The sequence below is a fragment of the Panthera leo genome, chromosome A3 (genome assembly GCF_018350215.1).
Source record: "Panthera leo isolate Ple1 chromosome A3, P.leo_Ple1_pat1.1, whole genome shotgun sequence".
NCBI classification, from domain to species: domain Eukaryota; kingdom Metazoa; phylum Chordata; class Mammalia; order Carnivora; family Felidae; genus Panthera; species Panthera leo.
Window position 1 is genome coordinate 122,151,924 of NC_056681.1, and position 21,603 is coordinate 122,173,526.

Genomic DNA, 21,603 nt, shown 5'->3' on the forward strand with positions numbered 1-21,603 from the left:
AAACACACTTTTGTCCTCAATGACTATGATTTAGATAGACCTTGTATTTAAGTAGTAATTCCTGGTGTTGCAAGTCCTGAGATTGCAAAAGTCTTTAACAGATTCATTAATGTTCTTTCTTCACAGGGAAAATAGCCAGAGCTTAACACAGTTTAATTCCAATGAGCATATAATTTGGATTTAGGATATGCATGTCATTATGCTTGGTGCTGCCTAAAATAGAAAGATGAGTAAGTTCTGGACCTTGCATTCTACAGACTGTGTATTTAAGGGAGTAAATGTGTAAAAAAAAAAAAAAAAAAGTAACTTTGATACAAAGCAGAATGAACCCTGTTCTCTAGGAAAGGTACATACAGTAGGCTGTGAGACTTACTAATCAGGAACAATTTAATGGGCCAGCGGTGTCTGAAACGTTGCATGAAGCAATAGTATTTATGTAAAGCTTAAAATATTTGTGAGATTTTTGCCTGGAGAAAAGGGAAAGACAGCCCTTTTAAATCATGGGAACAGTATGGAAAAAGTCCTATGTACAAGAAAAGGAAAGGCATGTATGGGTGAAGTACAAGTAACTAGTTAAGACCATGACAATGTTTGGAAGATACACACAGACACATACAGCCATGTTTACTTATGTATTCTAGATTGAAGCTTATAAGCTACTTGAATTGCCAACGTGTACATATGGAGGTCAGATAATGACTTGTTCTTTGTGTAATGAGCAATTATTTTCTAGGATTGAGAATGAGTTCAGCATTCATGGGGTCAAGCCTCCTCCCTTGCCCTAAGATGACACAATGGTAGCCTGTGGCAGCAACACAACCGTGATAAATGTAAGGAAGTCTTGCATTGCTCTGCCACATGCTTTCAGGTAGCCATGCTGGCTTCATTGTATTAGAGAGATGGATAAATTTAGCCTGCACCTATAATTTAAATGACTGGCAATTCACTAACTATTTAAGTGCATTTGGCAGAAAACATATTTATTTTCTGGCTTTAAACTGCAAAAGAGTCTTTATAATTCACACCAGATTTGGAACCTGTTCAGAAACACTTAGTTAAATTAATGAGATATTACCTACTACTGTTTTTCAATAGCTTCGGTCATGCTATCCAGTGGAGGCTGTGTTTTGGGAGACCCTGTTAGATCCAAACCCAACTCAGGGACTTGTTTCTAATTGGTAAGAAGGCATATGACTGATTTGAGCAATTTCTTTTGAGAACTCTACATAATGTACGCTTGCTGTATTTATTGTAAATTGGCATCATGGATGTAGTTGGTAGGGGCCAGGATTTGTACACTCATTGACCTCTTCTCAAGTTTGCTCCCTGCACAGTCCATCTACCTTACATACTTTTGTACATGAACATAAATAGAACCTCAGCAGAGACTGGCTAAATGTGATATTATTCTAATGAGAATAGTCATACTATTAGCGTCCAATGGTTTTTCATTGCTCTGGGATAAATATTTTACTTACCTTTCCCATAATATTGCAGAATTTCCTTCTAAGCAGGTTAGTAATTGTATCATATTCAGCTATACTTTCAGACTCCTGGAAAGGAAGTTTTTGCTTCCCCAGACAAGCCTTAAGCCAAGAAATACTTAAGCTACTTAAGTATTTCACGAAATACTGGAAAAATATTCCACTCAATATTTTTAGATGTAAATATTCTTCATATGTCATTCAAAAAATAAATAGAATGATGTAATATGGAACCATAATACCAGATTTGCAATAGACATCATTCATTGTAAAACATTCTTCTTGTAGTAGAAAGAAGTCAATGCTAATATAAAGATGACATCTTAGATTAGGTCTCTCTACTGCACACTGTCCAATAATATCAGAAAGTATCTATACAAAAATTTGTCAAATTAAATGATAACTTTCTTGCTCACAGCTGAGGAGTGACTCTAAGTTTGAAATATTATGATTGGTTGTAAGAGCAAGTATTGTTTTATTTTTGCTGATATCTCTAATATCAGGAGAGGGCTTTCTTCCTTGAAAGCCCTTTAATGACAGTAACAAGCTTACCTTTCCATCCTGTATCCAGGAAGAGAATATTTTAATTAAGAAGAAAGGGAAATGGAGGGGGTGGGTCAGTATAATTTGTTGAGGGGCAAGATCATAGGTTCAGGTAGAAGTAAAATCCTCGATCTGCCATAGCTCACTCCTCTGACCCTGTTAAAGGCTTTTGGCCCAGTATATAATCACGGGAACATCATGGGGTTCATTTAGAGTTCAAGGCCTGGATTTCCTTAGTTGTATTTCCAGCTGTTAGCCTGCCGGCTGCTGGAAGAAGAGAGTGGAAGATTGTTAGGAACACATGCTCAGCACGGGTCCCACTGGGTATAACAGAAACTAGGAGCATGCCTCCCCCCCATCCCAGTGAGGGAGTAGTTTCTGCTAGGTCCTGAAAGGTGGCCAGGAACAGGGGGCCTTGCACTGGGAATGGAGATCTTTGATTCAAGATTGGGTAAAATACATCATTTTTTATATACCACCCCCCAGATTCCATAGAACACGTTTCTATTTTAAATCTAGTGCAATAATGCAGAAAGAATTTTGTAATCATTAGGAAGAAAATTTGAATTAAGCTTTTATTCTATTTTCTTTTGCTCTTGAAGCCAAACTTCTGCCCAATTTGTCGATTCCAAAGGAAAAGACAACTAATCCTTCTAACAGAAATCATCAGGATTTCTTAAGCATAAAAATGAATAAGAGATGGTGGGGGGGGAAGGATTTCTGCATGAAAGTTAATTTTATGATATTGCAGCATAAATTGTGACCTGGCAGTTCCTTCTGCAGTTTAATAGAACTGGCAGCAGGCTCCATGACTTAAGCAGACTCTGTATAATGAGAAGCAAAGACAAATCGGTGTGAAGGACAGGAAGAAGGGCATTACTGCTTCCCTCCTGGAAGATTAAAAATAGTAAAATATTGCAACCAGAATTTATCTAAAAGGAGATACTATCTCAGAAAGAGGGGGGAAAAGGATTTTAAAAGACCGCCATTGCCCAGTGTCTGCTGAACAGAGCCAGAGAGCCTGGTGCTGCCATTTGAAAGAAGTCTGTGAGGGTTGACCATGCTCCCAAAGACCTGGTGGCAGGTAATTTCTGACATTATAATTTTGAAATGGGACAATTTTCTAAAGCATAATTAGAGTAAAATGAGTATATTACTCCTTCCGCACAGTGAAACGCAGGCAAGAGGTTGGGTATACTAAATAAATGAGTTTATTGTCACAGGACAAGAGTCAGTCTGCACTGTCAACCAGGCAGGTGACTTCCTCAGAGTGCTGTCCTGAGGAGCCCAAGCACGTGTGACAGGCCTGCTCTGAGCTCCGTATCCACAGGAGCTATATCAGAGCAATTTCCAAAATTACACAGGGCATGCAGCTTCTAAATCTCCTAGCAGAACAGCCATATTATCCTGAGGACTTGCAATAACAGGAATTATATGCAATTTTCTGATAATGACTCCATTAATGTGAGTCACTGCTGACAATACAATTTGTTAAACATCGCTGGATTCCTAAGTCTTGCATTCTGTCACTCTGAAATCCATCTTTACCAGCACTGCCATCATTACAGTGGCTGTCATGGTCATCATCTTTATCAGCATCAGCATCAGCATCATCGTCGGCGTCAGCATCATCAGAATAGCTGTGGACGTGTTTAGGTTCACCAATATTACCTTTTCTTAATTTCACCGACATTTTAAAAGGGCAGGGCAGGGGGAAGCCCATGTCTTTATCTGTTCAGGTATCAGTTTTGTAGTCGATGTGTTTGATTCCTTCTTTGGGAAGCTAGGATCCCAAATTAATTAAATTCGGACCAGATATAGCTTAACTTTAAATTGTCCTTTATATCAAGGGAAACTGCCTTGGCAATCAGGTGCTTCCAACGAGTGCCTGTAAATACCCATTATTGTGCATTCTAATATAGCTGGACATAGAATAGAACCTACAGCTCATGGTCTATCTGATTTACTAATTGGGAGCAGCAAGTGCACCTAGTGTTTTGAACCTGAATTAATTAACCAAAACTGATTAAATTGTCTTTGAGCTATTCAAGGGAGTGACACCAAAGGCAGAATTGAATGAGAAAAGGACTATTTAACTTTTTTTAATCACAAAGGTCAGCCTTTTTATGTAGCAGATCATTAGAAAGTCTTCAAAGGTGGAAAGAAACCAACAAAACAGCCTAAGCTTCCCATACAAATATGTAATCTGCTTCTCCTTCAACCAGCTTCCCTTCCAGTGATGAGACCTTCTTCCAGGACACATGCCTTTGTCTGAAGAAGTATATTTTTGCTTACCAAATTTGCTCATTCAACGGAGTTTTCTGTTCTGTACATGAAGCTACCTCTTGAGCTTTATTCCCTCATTAATCCTGAAGCCACCACCAACTAACTGCCTTTGTGACATTCCTGTGTTACCACCCTTGTCTCCTCAGTGGCCACGCTGCCTCTACTTCCTCTTCCTTCCAGCTCAAGGTGAAGAGTAAGCCAAACTAACATAGGAAAGTATTTTTATCTCATTATCCCCTTGCTCAAGAAAATGCCATAGTTCTCTCATTGCCTAGCGAACACAATTATAACTCCGTCTTCAGTTTCCAGGGCTTGCTGGAAGCTGGATTCAGAGACACAACATATCATGCTGATGGGGACATGCTTGCTTTGCTCAGATTAGGCTGGGCCCTGCCAGTCCCTTTGTCACTTCTGATCTCTTATCTGTTTCCTCATATCCTCCCCGCACCCCTATCCTGCCACCCCACTCCCAGCAAATAAAATGCACATACAGAATGTTCCACTCCTTCCTTTGTCTGCAGGAAACCACTGACACTTTGGAGAGACAGAGAAGGAGGGACAAGAGAAGGAAGGATATGAATCATTCCTCCCTTCCTTAGGGATTTTCTTCTTTTTTTGTTTTTTTAAAGATTTTTTTTAATGTTTATTTATTTTGAGAGAGAGAAACAGAGAGAGAGAGACAGAGACAGAGACAGAGAGAGAGAAAGCGAGAATGAGTGGGGTAAGGGCAGAAAGACATACACAGAATCTAAAGCAGGCTCCAGGCTCTGAGCTGTCAGTACAGAGCCCAGTGTGGGGCTTGAACCCACCAACCCTGAGAACATGACCTGAGCAGGAAGTCAACACTTAACCAACTGAGCCACACAGTTGCCCCCAGGGGTTGCTTCTTTTTTATTCTAAACCACCTTATGTCTTTCTCCTAAATACCTGACTGAGAGTGTTAGGTCTTCACATAAATGTACTTGGGAAACAGTTTAAAATTTTGTCTTTATTTTTTTCTTGTTTGTTTTTTGAGAATCAGCTTGAGAAATGGCCCTTTAAAGATTATTGCTGGATGTTTTGTAAAATTTCGATAGAACACATCCATTATGTTCTTCAGTAACATTCATATTTTTTTAAAAACCTGACATACTAAGTGGATGTCTCTTTAATTTGTTTGTAGGTCTCTTTTAATGACACTTTATGATTTAACATATTAAATTTGTCTTTTACTTTGATGGCTGGAAAGTTTAGCTCAAATTTTATTCTCATTTTCAGTAGCTTCTAACCCACAGTTTTTAAAAACAATTATTTCCAAAATCAAGCCCATTTCTTTCATTACTTAGCTTTTCCCCTATGATGTAGTTTAGACATTATGTTTGTGCCCTTGAAATCCATCTGAGGCCGAGTCTTGGAGTCTCTACAAGGGATCCGAATGGTAAAGCTACACAGAGATATTTGTCAGGCATGTTCTTTTTGGTTGCAGATCATTGTTATTTTTCTTGAAAAATCCAGTGTGTGCTTCCTGAAAAACAATGACAATAATGGAGGCTTCTTTAAGTAAAAGGTGCACTGGTTCCCAAGGCCTCCCACTTCCTCCCACTCCTCTAAAGTCCTCCCAAGTCCTCCCACTCTTTGGTTGCCCCTCTTCTCTCCTGTGTCACCAACCTTTCTCCCTTTCCTGAATCTTTTCCACCAGCATGCACTCACCTGTGTATCCTACACCATCTTTTAGGTGGCATAGAACCAGTTTTTTGTTTTATCACTTCAACTAGTGCCCTCCCTTGCCATCCATTGTTCTTATGCAAAGTTGTGCATACCATTCTATCTGAAATTCTGTGGTGGCTCCCCGTGGCACCTAGGATAAAACAAAATGCTCTTCCATACCACACAAGACTATTATCTGATCCCTGCCTTTACTCCAACTTCATTTAATGCCAATCCTCTCTTCTAATTGCCAGGAGGTAATTCACTCAGTGTCTAAAATATATCACACCTTTTCTTATTTAAAAGTTTTACTAATTCATATATTATTTTATCTGCTTCTGGGTCCTTCCCTATATTGACCACATGTTGAAACTTTCCTGTCCTTTAGAAATAATCATAAATATCACTTCCCCTAAGAGGCCTTCCATGACTACCTTAGAGTAATAAATTCATTACCAGCCTCACAGCCTGATTTTCCTGTCATCTATGCTGCTTTTTACAACATGTATTATTTTCATCTGTTTATATTTTATCTGCCTCTCTGAATTTGATTAACCTCCAATTTAATTTAACCTCCAAGAGGTTAGAAATAGTGCCTCGCTTATGCCTCCATGCTTGCATGAGAATTCTCCATTAGTATCAGGGAATGAATGGATGAATGAATGGAGTGGGCAAATTAATTACAAGACAAGGTTTCCTCATCACATTGCTACTCCAACTTGTACTTCCCATTCTCCCAAAGGAAATCACAGTTAAGACTTTGCTATGTGTCCTTTCATGTTTCTACTTGAGTCATTATTTTAATAGTCATGTCTTTGTGGAATGTTTCTTCCTCTCCACTAATCCACATCCTTGTCATTATTCAATAATTACTTCAATTTCTCACTCTCCCTGGAGACTTCTGATTCACTTCATCCTATTTGCATCCTTCTTGTTTTGAATTCCTATCTCCTGATTAAAATATCACATACTTGCTCACTGAAGAAATAACCCCAGCTGCTCGTCACCTCTGCACCCACGGCCCTGTGTTAGCGATTGATTACATTATTTTATATAGTTTTCTTAAAATTCCATTTTGCAGATGCAAACATTGAGACTGAGCATGATAATTCCAAACAGGAAATAACCAAATGTCTGCCAAGATGTTAATGGATGAACAAAATGTGTTTTATCCATGCAATGGAATGCTACTCAACAATAAAAGGGAAAAATACTGATGCACACAATAATATTGATGAATCTCAAAAATAAGTATGCTGACTAAAATAAGCCTGATGAAAAAGCATACATACTATAAGATTCTATTTCTTAAAAATTCTAGAAAATACAAATTTATAGGTTTTTAGAGTACGTCAGTGGTTGCTTAGAGTCAGGGGGGAAAGGATGGATTGAAAAGAATCACAAAGAAATTTTGGGAGGAGATAAGAATGTTCTGTATCTTTGTTGTGACATCAGTTTCACTTGCATATGATTCACTGGTTGCACAGGTGTATATATCTGTTAAACTCATCAGAGTTTACACTTATGATGTGTGCAGCCTACTCTATAAATCGTATGTCAATAAAGTTATTTGAAAGAAATCTTGAAGCTTTGAAAGTCTGAATAAGTTGATTAAAGTTTCATAGCTTCATAACAGACTTAGAAACACAAAGCTCATGTTCTTAACTGGTCTGAATTACTACTTTGAAATTATTTATTATTATGTGGTATAATTACATTTTTGCTTAAAAATTTCCTTGACTGACATAAGAAAATATAAACTAGGGTCACCTGGGTACCTTGGTCATTTAAGTATCTGACTCTTGATCTCAGGTTGTGTTTTCAGTTTCATGAGTTCAAGCCCTGCATTGGGATCCACACAAAGTGTGGAGCCTACTTAAAAAAAAAATAAATATATACGTGTATGTATATATTTATACACATACATATATATATTTATTTTTATAAACTATAATATATACACATATATGTATAATATATACATACACATATGCATAATACACACATAAATGTATATATATACATGTATAATGTATAAACACATGTATATAATACATATATGTATACACATACATGTATATATACATACACATGTATATTTTTATAAACTATAATACATACATGTATATATACATATATGTATAATATATAACTTATATATGTATAATATATGTATATATATGTATTATAGCTTATATAGTATAGTTTATAGATATATATGTTAACTATAAACTTATTCAAAGCAACATGAATATAGATTACATTCATATCCTGAGGCAACCTACATTATGCTAAATGCATAATGTGTGTGATATAAATAAACTAATTGATTATTAAACCACACATTTGAATAATTTATTGATGAATGATTGGATTACTTTTTCCAAATATGGCCTTTATAATACCTCCTGTTCCACATGTGACCTCTATTAAGAATGGATCTTAAAAAAAAAAAAAAGAATTGATCTAGTTTCCCTTTTGAATTTGGATGTATTTGTGATAGTTTCAACCAAACTATGTGACTTATAAGGCGTCATCATAATATTTGATACAGTTTCTTCCTTGTCTGCTGAAATATTTACACATGGAGTTTCAGCCTGCCATGGAAGAGGTCCCTCATTGGGCTCTAAAGAAGGCACACCACATGGAGAGGGCATGTTTAGGCATTCTAACTGGCATTCCAGTTATTCAAATCATCCCAGCCAAGGCACCAGCCACAAGAGTAAACAAGTCTTCAGACAATTCTGGTCCCCAGTGGTTGTGTCACTCCTGCCTTTGTGTCTTCCCATCAGGGGCCCTAGATGTGATGGAGCAGAGATCAGTCATTCTCAGAGAGCCCTGTCCTAATTCCTGTCCTACAAAATCTGTGACTGTAAGAAATAATTATTTTAACAGCTAAATTATTTACTATAAACTTAAAACATAAACTCAGTACTACAAATAGGGTTCTACTGTTGTAAAAACTTAAACATATGGTATTGGCTTTGGAACAGGGCACCTGGTATAAGCTGAAAGGTCCTTTAATGCTATTTCTGCAAGTTAGCGTATTAGTTAAAGCAAGGTAGAACTTGAGACTTTTCATAAAATCTAGCAGGGCTTCAGAAAATTGGGAAGTAAGGCTGTCAGGACAGTAAGGAAATTGTTATTGGAGGGTGGAAAATAAAAGGACCCTTGTTATGTAGTGGCAGAAATTTTGCAAAACTATCATCTGTGTTGATGTGAAAAATATAATATTTATCTATATTAACTGATGGATTTGGCTAAGGAAATTTTCAGGCAGTTTTTGAAAATACCCACTGATTTAGCTGCATATAAGAAGATGCAGAGAGGAGAAAGAGAAGTGAACAAAAAAACACTTTATATTTTTGAGCAAAGTTTAAAGGAAATATAGAGGAGCTAGGACTTATTGGGCTCAAAAACAAAGCTATTTTTTACCTCTTATCTCACAGTAAGTTTTTTAATATACTTAAAAATTTTTTTTGAAATGTTTATTTTTGAGAGGTGGGGAGGAAGGGAGGGAGAGGGGCAGAGAGAGAGGTAGACACAGAATTCGAAGCAGGCTCCAGGCTCTGAGCTGTCAGCACAAACCCCAATGCAGGGCTTAAACTTGTGAACCACGAGATCATGACCTGAGCTGAAGTGGGGAGTTTAACCTACTGAACCACCTAGGTGCCCCTAATATACTTTATTTTTAAAGCAGTTTTAAGTTCACAGCAAAATTGAGTGGAAGTTATAGGTATTTCCCGTATACCTCATGCCCCTTCACATGCATATCTTCCCCCATTATCAGCATCTACCACTACAGTGGTATTTTGTTACAATTGATGAACCTGTGTTGACATGCCAATATCACCTGGAGTCCATGGTTTACATGAGGGTTCACTCCTAGTGTCATACATTTTATGGATTTAGACAAATGCATAATGATTCGTATCCATCATGGTATCAGACATAGTAGCTTTTCAATTTGTTCAAGTTTTTACTAGCTGTTAGAATGGACTGGTGATTTCCCAGCTTCTTATATGCTAGAACAGAAACAGGTGTCTCCAGAGTCCAAAAGTTTTTGGTTTATTTTCAAAGTAAGAAAGGACCTTGGGGAAAAATAAAACTGAGGGTCTATCAGAAATATGTCTTAGGATAAAGATGGAGCAGATGTATAACTGTAAAACCCCAGGAAAATTTAACAAGATGCTTTATAAACTCTTTCAGTTGCATAAATGGCCTTCTGAGGATCTTTAGGACATCTCTGGCTTAGCCTTTCTTAATAATAAATTCCTGAAGAACCTTAAGGTCATTATACTGCAACAACCCAAGGTAAGAAAAGGACTTATCTGTAAGACAGTGGTGGATATGAGTTCTGTTTGATAAAGTGGATTAGAAACTGATACATAAAAAATCCACAAAGTTTTCAAGGATATTTTTTATTAGTTTGGACCAAAAGGGGCAAGGACAGTACAAGATGAAAAGGAACACTTTGGACACCACCCCTCCCAACTCTTCACAGGCAGGAAGCAGGCAGAGAAATCTGCTTGGTTGTAAACATAGGCTATTTTTTGTGAAAAAAAGAAATGTTGACCCAGAGGATGAAGCCAAGAATCCGAGATGTAGAACTAAAAGCCAGAGCAAGTAACTTCCTGGAAGTAGGTTGGCACTTTTATCAAGGAACTGGGCAACATGTGCCCTGCTCAATTTCAGAATTGCATTGAACATGGACTACTGTCAATTGCCTACAGCAATTATCTAGGGCTGACCTGCCATTGTATCTTGGATATGAATGCATAGGATCATTCTTTCTTTTTAGTTTATAGTTCTTCACACTGAGAACTATAGTACTAAAGGTGCCATATCCAAAATGCCTCTTGCATCTAGACCTGAATTAAACAACAATATCCTGGAATTTCTAATGGGATGAGAATATGGGATCTTGGAGGAAGAGCATCAAAGATAAACAAAGCCATATATTAATTAAAGTGGTGAAAACAGATTCTGTTCAGTCACTCCTGACACTTGGGAAGAGAGGTGAGTGACCTCCATTTCCATGTGAGCAGAGGAGTTTGGGTGTTTTAAAAGGATAAGTGAGGGAGCAGGGAAGGAGAGCGGCAGGGCTCAAGTAAAAACTTACAAAGTTGGTCAGTGTAAATGAGGTTAGGTCAGCTGTGTCTGCTAAGATGGCAATAATTGAAGTTAGGATTCTATTCCACAGAGACTGGGAGACTGAGGCCCTATCTTCCTGATGATTACATTTCAACAAAGCAGCTTTTAGGTCCTTGAGAAAGACACTCCTGAGTTATAGGAGATACATATATATCTCAAAGGAAGAGAGAAAGGAATCACAATTGTAAACTCTTCATAAGAGGCTGGGACCTATCTTTAGGTGTTTGCTAGGACAAACAGTAGATTCTCCTGGCACCCTTAAGCTTTCTCAGGTCAGCTTTTTAATGGAATGCTGGGGTCATCCTAAGGACACAGCCTTATGCGGCTAGAAGCCATGCTAGAGTTTGGTCCTGTCTTAGTGCACAGGTTTGAATGGAGTCATGCTGTGCTGAGGGTTCTCCAGTTCTCAGGAGGTGAGTGCATTTTGTATGTTAGAGGATTATAAATAATTTATAGCCAGAAGTCAGACTGGAAATTTTAAAACATACCCTGCAAATTCTCTGATACTCTGACTATCAATAAAGGGCTATAATTGCCCTTCTTTTGAATCTGGGACAGCTTGTGGCTGACTGATAGATAGGATATGGCAGAAATGATGCCATGGACATCCAAGGCCAGGTCATAAAAGTCTCTGTCCACTGGAGCAGCCAAACTTGGAGAATAATCTTCCATGTTAGAAGAATGGACAATTATTTCCGGAAGAATGGAAGGTTGAATAGATTAGAAGACTACAGGATGATTACTAGGTACCACTAATGGATCAGTTGAAGTATAAGTCATTCAAGTAATATTGGTAGAGTGCATAAAAGCTGATTGAATAAATGAAGTAATGAATGGATGTCTTCATAGCGGACAATGCTGTATCTGAATTGGAACAACATTAGAAATAAAATAAATTTAAGTAATTAATGATAAATTTCTGAACACAACATTTAAAACATGACAAGATAATGGATCCTAAGTTATGTAATGGTCATGTTAGGAACTTTGAAGGTGTTTGAAAATTTTCTACTAAAAACAAGAAAGGTCACCTTGCCATGTACAAAATAGAATGGTTTGGATTCATGGTAATTATTTGTTATGTGAATCTCACTTTTTTTTTTAAACTCAAAAAACATCTTTTTTTCATTTAAAAAAGTATTTAGAACACATAAAACAAGGCAACATTTATTCTTTCTTCTCGTCTTCCGCTGTGGGGTCTGCTGGTGGTTCCTCCACGGTTGCGCTGTTGTTCTCTGAGCCAGTGTTACTATCACTGGTCCCTTCCTCAGCCATACTGTCCACCCCCTCTTGCCCGCTCTCCTTGTCCTCAGGAGTAGATGTGCCTTCTTCACCATTCTGTTGGCTCTCCATCGCTTCTTCAAGGTGTGTCTCCTCTGTCTCCATTGGGACACTCTCGTCATCCTTCTTGTCCTCAGTCTTACTGGCAGCTTGCTCTTCCTCAGGAACCATGCTGCTCTGACTGCGTTCAGCTTGCTTCACTGCCTCTTTTTCTCTTTCCTCCTGCCTTTTGCGAGCCTGTTCCTCTGCCTGTGCAATTTCAGTGGCAATTTTTTCCATATCCACTTCCACTTTCAAACCGCACAACCTTGTAAGTTCATTGTTAAATGAATCTGTGCTTTCCAGGAATTTCCTCTTCTTTTCCTGGTGTCTCTCCTCTATTTGAAGAAGTTCAGCTTCTAGTTTTTGCTGATGAACCATTAAGGACTGGACCTGTCGTTTGAGGACCTGCATTCTAGCTGTTGTGACAACTGACCGAACGTCTGGCACCACACTCTCACTAGGGATTTCACTGTTGAGGCGGTGGTTTCTCTGGAAACGGGCGGTGGCTGTATGCTTCATTGAAAAGCCATCATCATAATCATCTGGATCTTCAGCAGGCTGAATGCTCATGTAAGGTTCTCCTTTCTCCATGGGAGACTGTCTCTGTCGACTTTCTTCCTCTAAAGCATCTTCTGCACGAATTTTTGCATTTATATAAGCAAGGTATGCGGGGGAATTATGATAGGCCTTCATAGATTCATTGTACTCTATCTTTTCTGCTTCGTATTCATTTAAATATTTTTGTTTTTCTTCATCAGTGAGATCTCGCCACATGCCACCAATAATCTTGCCAATCTCCCACGACTTTAGGTCGGGGTTGGAAGCTTTTACTTGGTCCCAGACCTTTCTGCTGTACCTCATGTAGGGCATCAGCGGCTTATCTGGTGGCTTTGGGGGTTTTGGAATCGTAATACCAGAAGAGGCCGTGACCCAGCTGATGGTGCCTGGGTTCCCTCCCAGCCTGTAGTTGTTGTAGGCGAGATGACTGTATGGATTGTATCCCACAAACCCTGGTGTGCTGGGCATTTGTGTTGCAGGAGCTGGGGTGGGAGGTGGGGCATAAGATGGTCTTTTTGACATTTTGGAAGGTTAAGTTCTCAGTTCCTTAAGAATGAATCTGAGACACCACGGGCAGAAAAAGCGCCCGTAGCTCCGGCCTCGTTTTCCTTTTGTCCAATCTCACTTTTAATTAATATGCACTTGTGTGCCTAGCCTTGTGAGGAGAGTATTTTCATGCATCATATACCAAAATGGCAGGTATTATTAAAATACCTTTATACAGATGAGAAAATGCATTAATTTGCCCAAAGAAAAGGACTGGGGTTTAAGACAGGTTTTAGTAAGTCTTTACTATGACTTTTTTTTTAATGTTTACTTATTGTTTGAGAGACAGAGTGTGAGTTGTGGAGGGGAAGAGAGACAGGGAGACACAGAATCCAAAACAGGCTCCAAGCTCTGAGCTGTCAGCACAGAGCCCGACACAGGGCTCAAACTCATGGACCCCAAGATCATGATGTGAACCAACGTTGCACGCTTAATCAACTGAGCCACCCAGGCACCCTTGCCATGACTTTTAAAAAGTGTTTTGTTTCAAAACATTCCACATTTTTTTTAACAGTTATTTTAACAACTGAGTAAATTAATTTTGGAAACTTACATCCTAAAAGACAGTTAATTAAACTTTCCTGAGATAGCTGAACAGCCTTCTCCCTGGACACCTTCATGCCTTTGCCCAAATGTCACCTTCTGATGGGAATGGGATCTTCCTGGAAACTTCCATTTGAATTGTATCCTCATTCCTGGCATTCCTGTTCTCCCTTAACCTGATCTGTTTTTTGTTTTTGTTTTTTTTTTCTACAGTATGGATCAGGATCACTTTTGAACATACTATATTTTTTACTTATGTTTATTTATGTTTATGGTTCTCTCCCAGCCTTAGAACATAAAGCTCACAAGGTCAAGTGTTTGAATCTATTTTATTCACTGATATGAACTTAGAACTTTTAGGATAGCGCCTGAGACATAGCAGGCATTCAGTACAGATTTGCTGGAAAAAAGAATTTGTGATGCTACACCATGTGCTATGTGCCATGTCTAAAATGGTGATCAGAAAGACAAAACTGCTTGAGGGGGTTTACCCTGTGGTAGGAGAAAATGAGCAGAGATTTTCCCTTATGGTTCAGTGGGTTAATTCAGCTTAATTCAGCTAACTCTTTCTCTTTTATTTAGGGGCTAGTAGTTCTTGATTCCTTCATCCCCTCTTTGTCTAGCTTTTCTTAAATGTTCCTATTTAGTTGGTCCAATATTTCACTCTTATCTTCTCCTCTTATCTTTACATAATATGAAGTAAATAAACTTGAAAGGAAAGTCACTCTTTCAATGAAGCCAAAGCATAGAACAAGGTACTTCTCAGTGTCTTTTCTCTCTGCACTTTTGCAAACACTTCATTTATCTTGTACCATCTAGTGTGGGTTAAATTCACATTTGCCAGAGCTATTCCTTGCCCTCTTGGTTCTCACCCACCTTCAAGTTTCATCAGAACTTGACGGACCTATTATTGATTCTTGGGACATTTTTTTGTTCACTACCCCCCCCCCCATTTTCACTATTACAGTAATATTTAGTGAGTAGTACTATTTCCAGCTCTTAGATATCACCTTCAAGCAATAATAAATGGTATAAATCCAGGAAACAAGATGTGTCTCGCTTACTCCAAATATATAAATGCTTATTTCCTTTTGGAACAAACCAATAATATGAACATTTCAGAGTATGCCAAGTTGGTACAAGAAACTATCCACTTGGGAAGATAAAATTGGAGAGGGAGGTCAGTTAGACTGAGGACATTTTAAGAACAACAAGTTCTTAAAACAAATTCTGAAAGTAAAGCTTTCAGTATAAATTATGCCCTCAATTTCTGTATATTATTTTTCCTTCAGAAATGTAAAAGCTGGTAAGAGTAAGAAGTTTTGTTAGTCAACTATAAGAATGCCAAACTCTTGGGTGTGTGCTTTCCCACATATGCACACATGCACACGTGGACCCACATATACACATGCCATCACAAAGGAAAATACAAGCACACGTGTACATACAATAATCATATTACAGAAGACACCTTTTCCTTATTATTTAGAATTTTTTAAAAATGCCTTTAACTAGTGAGGAGAGTGAAGAACTGTCAGAGAAGGATGTAGTTGACTAAGATTCTGGAGAGTGTTTGGGTTGCAGGCAGTTTCACAATAAGAATTTTATTCTTAGTTAATTGTATCAGATCATGTTAGTATATTTCTATTTTAGTTATTACTTATCTTACATTATCCAGTTTTGATTCTAATTTCTCTTACTGTCACACTATTTTTGTGTTTATGTTATACACTTTATTTTTTATAGTGTATTCTAGTATTTATTATACTTTTACAACATATGCTTAAGGATCACTTTCCCTTCCTTCATGTTCTTATTGTCATCTGATAATCTTTTCCAAATAAAAATGAAATTTGTTTTATCCATTCATGGAAAACAAAACAAGCAGGTAAAAATACCTATAGGATTTTAATGGAAACATGCTCAATTTTTGAAACACTTCAAATACAAATAATAATCTAGAGAAATCTCTCATCTACTATATTAATAATTAACAAACCTGAGAAAAACACATTCCAATACCAAATCATTTGGTAAGATTTAAACACTATTGACAACAAAAATGAATCTTAAAAATATACACTACTTATATAAAGTAAGTGGTATGTTAAATCGTGAATTGTTTTTATTTTAACAGTAAAATAAACTCCTAAGTGTTCCTTTTGGGAACAGATACATAAAGATCATTTCTAATCTCATTATCTTTATTTAATTCTTTGTAAATTTTAATTGTTAGAATAAAAAATGGAAAACCTACAAGGATAAATAATAAAAAGAAGATTTAAATAGCACAACATGTAAAAATATAGAAGAAGAAGTTAAAGTGTATGGATTTTGCATGGGGTTTGTACATCAGGAAGTTTATAAGATAGCAGTAATCTGCTTAGAAAAAAAAAGGAAATTGGTATTTCACTGACACAAGCAACAAAATTGTAAAACACGTGAAAGTAGTCTTAATAAGAGATACATGACAACTATATAAATGCAACAGTAAAATGCAAGTTACCGAAGACCTAGGTATGCGGAATAGTCATGTTAATGTAAAAATGAAGTATGTAATATCTTTGTATTTTGCCTAAAATCCTTTATGAAAATGAGCCAGGCAACATTTAGATAATGTAATTATGATCTTAATTTTGTAATTTTTTTTCTCTTTCTTAAGAATACATATTATTCACAAGTCAGACATCCACATTCTTCTCTCCATGATTTACTGTTTGGCATTTTCCTTTCTTCATTGTTCCCATTGTTTTTCTCCATTTCTTATTGTACTTTTTTGATGCTTGCAATGATTACCCTAATTGTTCTATTGCATATTTTTTATTTGTAGAAATGCATTGCTTTCTTTTGTTGAATGGTGTCTGTGCCCTCTTTTTTTTTTTTTTTAATATATTTCAGAGCATCTCGAAAGTCTTTTTTTTGTATATAGTGTGGAAAATCTTTTCAAGGGAAGTTTAGCTCTGATCCATTCAAGCATTGTTGTTCCTTTGGCTACGGAATATTGTCTCATTCCCAAACTGGTATTTGCTTTAAGTTTTAATTTGCACACATATCAATAGGTATACAGACAATCCCTGACTCGTGATGGTTCAACTTATGATTTTTTGACTTTATGATGATGCGAAAATGATATACAGTGATATACAGCGATATAATATACTGTACTTCGAATTTTGAATTTGGATCTTTTCCCAGGCTGGTGGTATGTGGTATGATCTTTTCTCGGGATGCTGGACAGTGGCAGCAGCAGCAGCTCCCAGACAGGTGCACGTTCACGAGGGTGAATCACTGATGCGCTTAACAATCATTCTGCACCCACACAACTGTTCTGTTCATCACTTTCAGTGTGGTATTCAATAAATCACATGAGATAGTCAATACTTCTCATAAAATAGGCTTTGTGTTAGATGATTGTGTCCACTGTAGGCTAATGGAAGTGTTCTGATCACATGTGAGGTAGGCTAAGCTAAGCTGTGATGTTCTCTGGTTAGGTGTATTAAATGCATTTTTGACTTACAGTGTTTTTAACTCACAATGGTTTTATTGGAATGTAACCCCATTGTAAGTTGAGAAAGATCTGTACTCTGTGATTTGCTAATGTGTTCATTTGTATCAGGTGATGCTAATGCTAGTGCAGTTCAATAACAGTAGGCTGCTGATATTTCAGAAATCTTTTATTAATCTTTTCCAGATTTTCTTAAGTCTTCTTCTAACCAAGAGAACATCCCTTTGGCAGGGAATTCAGGCTCACTGCAGAGAATATCACTCAGGCTATAGACACAGTACCTGTCGTTGATAAATTCACTATTAGGCTCATCAAGAGATGGGTAGACAATTGGTGCACAATGAAGCTCCCAATTAAAAAGTAGGCTACAAATAATTCATTAACCAGATATACTTTTAAAAATTATGCAAGTTAAAATTCAAGAATATTTGAATGATAATACTAGCAAATGCAATGACAATCATTTTGTTAAAAAAAAAAAACAGACGTCACATAGAAAGGGAAAATAAAAGAGAGAGAAAACATTAAAAACAAGTTTTAGAGGTACCTAACAAAACTGAGCAAAATGTACAAATAAGAGCAAAACACAAAATCAGTTATCAGATCTGATGAATATAAAAACAGAAATCTCCGATTTGAAAAACAAATATGGCTTTGAATGCAGGAACAGTGCCAGGAGAATACTAGCATGCCAATTAAGAAAACAATGTGTTTCTGGAATATGACCAAAATAAGATATCCAAACCCAAACGGATTTAAAGAAGAGATAAGAAATGGCAATACTGCCCATACATCATCATAGCATTCTGTAATTATAATTTCTGGGGAATATATTTAAAGAAAATAAGCAATAATTAGTGGGTAGTGTATAAAAGTATACTAATAAGGAATCCTAATAGGACATGCTGTTTAATTTCATCAAAATTATTATCATTTTTGCCCTAATGAATTACTGTACTCAGCCCAGATGGCTCCCTCAGAAATAGAAACAGATAAAGAGGAATAAAATAAATCCACTTTTATAGACATCAATTCACTGACATAAATAAAGTGAACACATGTATAAATTAAAAGATACCAAACAGTTCTGAACTGCCAATGTTTCAGGAGCAATTATTGGATACATCATAGTTAGATTATGCTAACTTCAACTTGCTTTAGAAAACTTTTTGCAATATCAATATCTTTTTTTTTTTCTATCACAAAAGTGAAGGCTCTTAAAAAGCCGGCATACTGGAGTAGCCTGACACATTGAATTGATAATCTTAATGCTTCAACCAGAAACAACCAGCAAAGCAGTCTGCATCCCTCTTCAGGACAGTGTTTCCATTAATAACAATTCCAAGTTTAGCTGAGGGCAGTTACTTGAGGCATACATTTTAGAAGCCCTCCAGATGTTTCAATAAATTTTATTTATTTATTTTTATTTTTTTAAGTATTTATTTGTTTTTGAGAGAGAGAGAGAGAAGGGGAGGGGCAGAGAGAGAAAGAGGGAGACACAGAATCTGAAACAGACTCCAGGCTGTGAGCTGTCTGCACAGAGCCTGCCATGGGGCTCGGACCCACGAACCGTAAGATCATGACCTGAGCCAAAGTTCGATGCTTAACCAACTGAACCACCTGGGCGCCCTCTCAATACATCTTAAAAGCAGGAGAAAAGTAGGGGGTGGGTCATTACATTCACAGACTCCACAGAAAACCAAAGCACTTCAGGTCTAGTTTCTTCTGCTGGGATTTGAGTCGTTGTGATTGTAGACAGAGCACCTTCTCCTTGTATTCCCTTCTATGGCCCCACATGGCACATAGGTTGTGCAAAGTGGTATGCGTGCCCTACATGTTTCCTGAATTAACTAGATAATTTGGAATCTATATATTATATTTCTGTAAGTTTTGTTGTAGACTCAAAGGAGATAAAATACTAAGAGTTTAGGCATTTGATTCCAGGCCCTGAAATAAAATACAAAAGGTGACACTTTGAGCTGGTTGAAAAAAATGTGGCTTAGAAAATTAGTACATGAACTATTCTGACATATAAAAATATTTAAAGCATATTATATGAACACTGTAGATCCTAAATAGTCCATGTCCACTCAGTATAACTTTGAAATTATTTATATAAGTATATTAATAAAGACCAGAATAGAGAATTAAGAGAAGAGGACTGAATCACTCTTTGGGAAACTACTATTTGCCAAGCACTGTATATGTTATGGTATTAATAGTTTAGAATCAGGGAAGGCCTAGGTTCAAACCATGTCTCTGCCATTCCTAGCTAAGTGATCTAAGGAAATTTACTTCCCCTCTCTCTAAATTTCCTCATCTATAGTATTGTGTTTCAAATTTTGAATGTTGCCTAGATGCCAGGTCCTGAAGATGCATCAGTGAACAAGACTAACACGATTCTGCCCTTATTCAATTTATAGTCTAATAGAATAATAATAATTTAATCATTTAAAATACATTTGTGGCACACCTATCATATGCCAAATAAAATTCTAGGCAATGATGCTACAGTAATCAACAAGAAAGAAAAGGCCCATACTCTCATGGAGCTTACATTCTAATGGGGGAGAAAAACTTTTTTTCTAGATTTCTTTTTATATCATCATTACTAAACATTCACAACATTATCGCTGCTACCCTTTTTGGTTCTCTAGGATTTAAAAAACATGAAAAAAATTTTTATTAAAAATGTTTTTAATGTTTATTTGTTTTTCAGAGAGAGAGAGAGGGAGGGAGAGAGGGAGGGAGGGCGACACAAAATCTGAAGCAGCCTCTAGGCTCTAAGCTATCAGCACAGAGCCAGATGAGGGGCTAGAACCCATGAACCGTGAGGTCATGACCTGAGCCCAGGTTGGATGCTCAACAACTGAGCCACCCAGGCGCCCCCCCCCCCCAATTGTCTTTTCTAAATAATCAGTTATTCTGATCTCTATGAGGGCCTTCAAGTGTCTGAAACAAGAGAAAGATTCCCTGGAAGTGGTGATTATACCCAGTTGTCCTTGGCCTGTGGAAATATTTTGTTCACAATCTGTTTTACTCACTTATAAACTCAATAATAAAGTCGATGCCACACAAGCAATATAGAAGAAAAATACCCTTGGTTGAGCAGCAGTACACCATCTGGAGCATGCAATGCACGGAATTAAAGGTTTTGTGGAATTTGTAGAACACAGTGATGAATATTTTTCTCTGTGTTCAGTGCATACTCAGGCATTGAAATGTTAAATCATCTCATGATTGGTTGCTACCAGTAGCACCAATTCATATCCCTGGACACCCTCTGAACAAGTCCTAGCACTGATACAGTGGGATATCAGTAAATGGAGTTTAGGTACAACAGATATATGTCCTAGGGTCCCTGGTGTCTAATATATTCGTTATCATGCACGCATTCAGCTAAATGTTTGTGAAGACCTTCTTAAAGTCTAATGGGGGCTGTAAGCAAGGACACAGGCAGTGATTGTAATGCAGTACTTCTCAGAGTCCCACAGGGGGAGAAGAGCAATGTAAACATAATTTCTGGGGCCCAAAGGTCCATTGCCTTCCAAATATCTCTTCCACCTTCTTGCTCATGTTTTATATTCCAGAGGTTCAACAACTCTTTAACTAATCTTGACTGAATGTGACCTGGAATTTTAATTTTTTTTTTCCACAGACTAGTCTTGGCTTTCTACATAGTTCCCCTGGCATCCAACTCAGAACATGTTCCTGGTTTTGACTTTGCTCCTTTCATTTGGGTACTGTCAGTTTATAGCATGATTTCATTCTTATTTGGATAGGCTACTCTACCATACCTGGCTGGATGACCTCCTTATTTTTATATATATGCTTTTTCCTTACAGGGTTGACTGACTAGACATAAACCTTAATTTTAATAAATTATTTAATACTTCTTAATTCTTAATTAAAAAAAAATACACAGCCACATACACATTCCCCAAGACTACTTAGTTTAATGCTAAGAGATTAGAG

At 37.1% G+C, this 21,603-nt stretch overlaps 1 protein-coding gene across 1 annotated transcript; it reads right to left on the reverse strand.

Moving 5' to 3' along the window:
• Window positions 1-12,320: 12,320 nt before the first annotated feature.
• On the reverse strand, window positions 12,321-13,639 carry LOC122215141 (SWI/SNF-related matrix-associated actin-dependent regulator of chromatin subfamily E member 1-like). The gene has a single exon (XM_042930283.1). The coding sequence runs from the start codon at window positions 13,554-13,556 to the stop codon at window positions 12,321-12,323; it is 1,236 nt and encodes a 411-aa protein (XP_042786217.1). The 5' UTR covers window positions 13,557-13,639.
• Between the last annotated feature and the right edge of the window lie 7,964 nt (window positions 13,640-21,603).

What these genes read in the sequence shown, in the direction of transcription:
- LOC122215141 (XM_042930283.1), bottom strand. Translation starts at nt 13,556, where the DNA reads ATGTCAAAAAGACCATCTTATGCCCCACCTCCCACCCCAGCTCCTGCA.